General features: G+C 41.5%; 1 protein-coding gene across 1 annotated transcript; it reads left to right on the top strand.

The window, feature by feature from the left end:
* Positions 1–270: 270 nt before the first annotated feature.
* T265_04560 (hypothetical protein) lies at positions 271–1,014 on the top strand (the record flags this gene model as incomplete). Its single annotated transcript, XM_009169324.1, has 1 exon — positions 271–1,014. One exon carries the CDS (start codon positions 271–273, stop codon positions 1,012–1,014), a length of 744 nt encoding a protein of 247 aa, XP_009167588.1.
* Positions 1,015–5,156: the final 4,142 nt, after the last annotated feature.

A 5,156-nucleotide genomic window follows, 5' to 3' on the forward strand; every position in this document is an offset into this window, starting at 1 on the left:
CCAGGGTATGACAAACAGTGCCTCGTATTCACAGCATTCTAACGATTTTCTGAATCTTCTGAAGCATCGTCGAATGAGGACAGTTTTGTCTTGTCACAAAGAGCTGACTTGTAAACAGTCATCCCGTTGGGCAATGCCACTTGGTTGGCTTACTTTCTGATTGGCCAAATCCTGTTCGTTCCAAGGTCAGTGCATGCTGAATAAAAAATGGCCAAAGAAATAGTTTCCCAATAAACGGGATACAACTACAGTAGCGTTTCTGTTAATCCCATGTCTGAGACAAAAAGATCCGTAGTTAGTTGGCTGAAGCATTCTCGAATATTTGGCCGCCAAAAGCATCTGTCACCGACTGAACCTAACTTGCAAGGACAGTCAAGTCGTGTGTCTAAAGTTTGTGAATGGAATGTCAAACCAGCTAGCGCATCCACCAGCATTAATTCCAGTGGAGAATCACCACAATGTCCGGAGAAGACTACACCAGAACATAATGTACCCTCACGGTCAAGTGAAAATTTGATGCCGGATGATTTTGAAAGATTTGCGCGTATTTCCAAGTCACCCACAACACACTGGAAACAGGATGAACTTCGTGTCCGTCATTCTCTTCGTAGCCAAGTTCTGTTCAACGACAGTCCTCAAATTCGTTCACCCGCTTCTTTGGCAAATGATCGAGAAGACTTGAGAAGAGTGCGCAGTTTAATCGAACGTAAGCCATGTGAACTCGAAGCCACTACAAGTTTTAGGCGAGATCAAGCGAGAGCAAGTTTCCGATCTAGCCACGCACGCGACCGATTTCAATTGAAACAACCGTGTCATCCAGCAAACCTGAAGAAACCAGCTGAGCAGTACGCTTCCGAATCAGTGATGCCTAAAGATGCCTGTGGATATGACAAACCGCGTGACTACGCGCTGGACTATGATCAACACGCAGACTTTAGCCTATGTCGTGTGCGAAGTTTCAAAGTAACAAAAAAGGGTGTTATTAATCTGGTAAGTTCAGCTTCAAAACATTAGCCCCAGAGGAAGTTTAGGCTAAGGATGGAAAATATATTGTGTGTGATATGGCATCGCATAAAATTTTTCACTTCTAAATTTCTTATTAACTAAGTAGTTAGTCGTAAGATGTGAGTAAATAATCAATAAAAACCTAATTTTAGAGAAGTGCTCCTGTAAGCTATCAGAAGAATTAAGGCACTGAGCTAGTTTTATTTATTTCACTAATTTTTGGCTTACAAATTTGTACAAAGATTTTTAGACAGTCCGTTCGACAATGTGCGGAAATTTTACAACGAATGTTAATAGGCCATAGCAAAATGCTTGGTGAAAGCTGGGTGACCGATCATCAAGTTTCCCGATATTCGCTAACATAGTCTTACTTAATGCAGCCGTGAAGCTTTGCACGGGATTTCAGTGGACAGTAACCTCTATGAAGCTACTGAATTTAAAACTATCCTGTGGTGATAGGACAAAACTTCGTTTGGTATAGTCAGCTGTGCGCACATCACCGATGCTCGAAGCATATTCAGCTTTTGATTTCTCACCAGCAGGTTTACCAATCACTTTCGAATGGCGGCACAACAGTGTAATTACCGCGCTGGAGATAGTGCATTACTATTCGTTGACCATAGTCCAGATAGAGCGGTGAGAATCTCAAAAGATGAATTGTCAGATAGAAATTTCATGTAAACTCCAATCGGAAATTTTATTCTCTTTCAACGTATTCATGAGCAGATCCCAACCAAATATAATTCTAGTATCTGTTGACGTATTAGATTTGACTTTCTGATGATTTATACATAAAAGCCATAACTTTCACCGGTTTCTTACACTACTCCTCTTGGAGAGACTTAATGGCTTCCCAGCCTAGCTTCGACCCCATAATTTCTAACGTCCACTAAATATGCACCTCAGTTTTTTTCAAGCTTGTATAATGGGCTCTTGAGCCCATGTTAGCCAGAGGGTTTGAGTTCTAGCGGTAGAAAAAACTCCTACCGTACTATCGCCAGTAACTACTGCGGGGAAATAGTTTTAGTTGTTAGCACCAAGCATGTTGTGACAAAAGTTAAAAAAGCTCGGTTGCCGTTTATTGAAACAGGAGTTCATCAGCCTATATGGGTGCCATCAGTGCACTGGAGCAACTTCACTTTCAATAACTTACGTATATTTTTAGACAGCCGAGATAAATGTGTTTACGATGACTGAAAAAAACGTTGACTAAAGCATATATATCCGCGTATAAACTATATCTGTTTGCAATAAAAGACACCTGAAACTTCCTATCACATATCACCTAATCATTTGTCCATAAGATGTGTCCCATGCTTTCTGTATGTTTGTTAAATTTTGGTTCATCGACGGACGATGCAACCTGTAAATAAAGTCAGTATATTTTGGAATGTCAAGAAGCACTGCATAACAATTTTACTTTTGGAAATTACCAGCAAGATGCAATTCCCAAATTTCTACTTACAGTTGAATCTGTAGCCCACCGGTAAGCAGATGTGTGCTGTACTTTTATCGCGGATACCTCCTAATTAGCAGATCCTTTTTCAGCATTGATCGTCAAGACTGAGTAGGTAAAGAAGCCTTAATTCGACAAACAACATTGCGGGCATCTTACTCACAAACTACTAGTTGTCCTTGTTCCCATTACCATCCCCCAGTTCGAAGTAAGCCCCACCGCGGAGTGGTTAGTTGACCGCAACCACTTATGATTAGCTTTTGAAGCAGTGAGTCAGAAAACACAACTATCGGTCACCTGTACTCAGGAAAGAAGCTGGTTATAATTATGTACCCGAGAAGCAAATGCCTTAAAGTGAAAACAGCAAAATACCTAGGACAATGAACTTTTCTCCAACAACTATTGAGCCTGCCTACTTGAGCACTCCTACAGAGAAAAAGCGATTTTGCCACCCAAAACATCTGAACAAACCATCTGGAACTCTGGCAATAAATCGGTTGACAGTCACAGGCATTCAACGGTGAGCATTTGACAGTTTGGAGACAGTCAACTCCACCGAAACAGAGTTGGTTTTATCCACATCCCTAGTTCGATACTCTTATCAACCTTTTAAAATCAGCACACATTACACAAGTCAGACAAAATATAACCGAAAGCGATATCATCCATATTCATCGTCCTCTTATGTCCAAAGTCATTTTTATCACAGCCTCACGTGAACTAGACAGCAGAATAAGTTGCATCATCCGTAGCTTTTTTCCTTCCTTCGTTTACTTACGTTGTCTACGTGACACACATCCTAGATGATTATTATCAAACAAGTTGACTGCACGTAAGGACAGCATGCGCAATAGACGTTTAGTTTAGCCTAATACCTTTAATATTAAACTAATCAGTGGGTTTTTATTTGTTCTACGTGGCAATTATTAGTATAGGCATCTTGAATACACTCCCGATTCACACCGTGGTTCCCTGTCCGACATAACACAATTCAGACATACCAGCTAAAGCTCTGACTGAAAAGTGTTTAGGTCTCCCTAAATGGAGTAGTTATCAAAGGAAGGTTTTAAAATGTCAGTTCTTTTATCATATGGGTAGGCTGGAGTGTTCACCACGCAATAAGATTCTATTTTTATTTCTCAAACTTTTGAATCCGTTGTAATGGATTCCATTTGTCTCCCGCAGCTACGGATAAAGAAGTTGTGTTGCTACCGAGCACAATATTCGCATGAATTCTTAAGCAATCGAAACGAGAGCGTTTCGCCAGAAGGCCTTAATATTGTAAAGAAGCGTATAGCTGTCAAAGAGGAAACGAGCCTAAAGGCGCCTTACAGAAGCAAACGTTTTAGCCATACTGGAATGAAGTAAAACCGAGTGCTTCCCAGTCTTCTGAGAAGTGGCTCCCGTAGGATTGGTGACAATCGTCATGATATGGTAGTATGATTACCACCCTAGTCTAAAGTGTATTTGACACAGATTTATCACAATAGTTTGAGAGCAAATCGAAGCAACTTACGTCGTTCGTTTCGATCCCCACGTGAGCTAACGGTAAATCATTGACTTGAAGTCTTTGTTAGATTTCTCTACCGAAGCTCACACGGAAAACCTGAAATAATATTCGACGTGGTACAATTAACGAGTGCATTCCAAAGGTATCGTAGTCTGTTAGCACTAATTTAGCACTAATTTAAGGGTTCTCCAATCTACCATGGTCAGCCAACGTTATCAGTTTCAAAGCACACTGTTCTGCTGTCCACAAGCTGCACATTTGGTGGCGGCCGCGGCAACCGGCTGGGTCTGATCGGTCACGGATAGGCTTAGGTAAAGCTTCCCTCTAAAGTCCTGGATAACGAGTTTCAAACTTCAGCGAGAATTTTTGTGTTAATTGTTACCAGGTCTGAGATAGCACACCTTGCATGTAACTCATTCACCTATACTTTTAAAATAGTCATTTATATAGAAATAGCTATAAACACAAATCAATCTACCAGATCATCCAATAGACCTCAAAAGATCCGTGCAAGTGGCACTCTTTGGTTTCCTACACAATTCCTGATGTATTTGAAGGACCTCGACGTATTCCTGTTGTCAGTATTCCTGAGGTCCAATAACAATGTGAAGCTGGTGTTGCAATCTGCAAAAAACTCTCCTGTTGGATAGATTCACAGGAGAACTGAGCAGTCCCATGTTGAGATCCAGAGACATTTGAGATTCGAGACGAGGTTATGACCGCTATCCCGCCGGCGCACTATGTGCATAAATCATGACTCTAACAAACGAATGTGGTCGCTCTTGAGCGATCTGACTGGCTTGTCCGATGCCAAATCCCACGATCATTTTCACCTGGTGGACGCTATTTAGCGGGTTGCAGGTGTCTGTGGAGCTAGTGGACAAGGGATTTCTGACAGGCTGCGTAAGCAATCAACGCAATCTGGCGAGTTACTCGGTAATTATTTGAGCTGCTGGACTGACTAGCGGCTGGATCGACCAAGCCCGAAACCTTGACAATCTTGACGCAATAATTCGGGTACGTCTAGTATGTGTTGATGTTCAACACAGACTCGTGCCCATCAGAATTCATCGGTTCAAATCCCGCAGTACGCAATATACATACTATAGACAAGCTTAAATAAGAGCAAAACTCCAATCAAGTGCTTCTTTTGTTTGGTATGGGCCAATCGGAATGAATGCGCTA

The sequence above is a fragment of the Opisthorchis viverrini genome (assembly GCF_000715545.1).
Source record: "Opisthorchis viverrini unplaced genomic scaffold opera_v5_75, whole genome shotgun sequence".
Lineage (NCBI taxonomy): Eukaryota > Metazoa > Platyhelminthes > Trematoda > Opisthorchiida > Opisthorchiidae > Opisthorchis > Opisthorchis viverrini.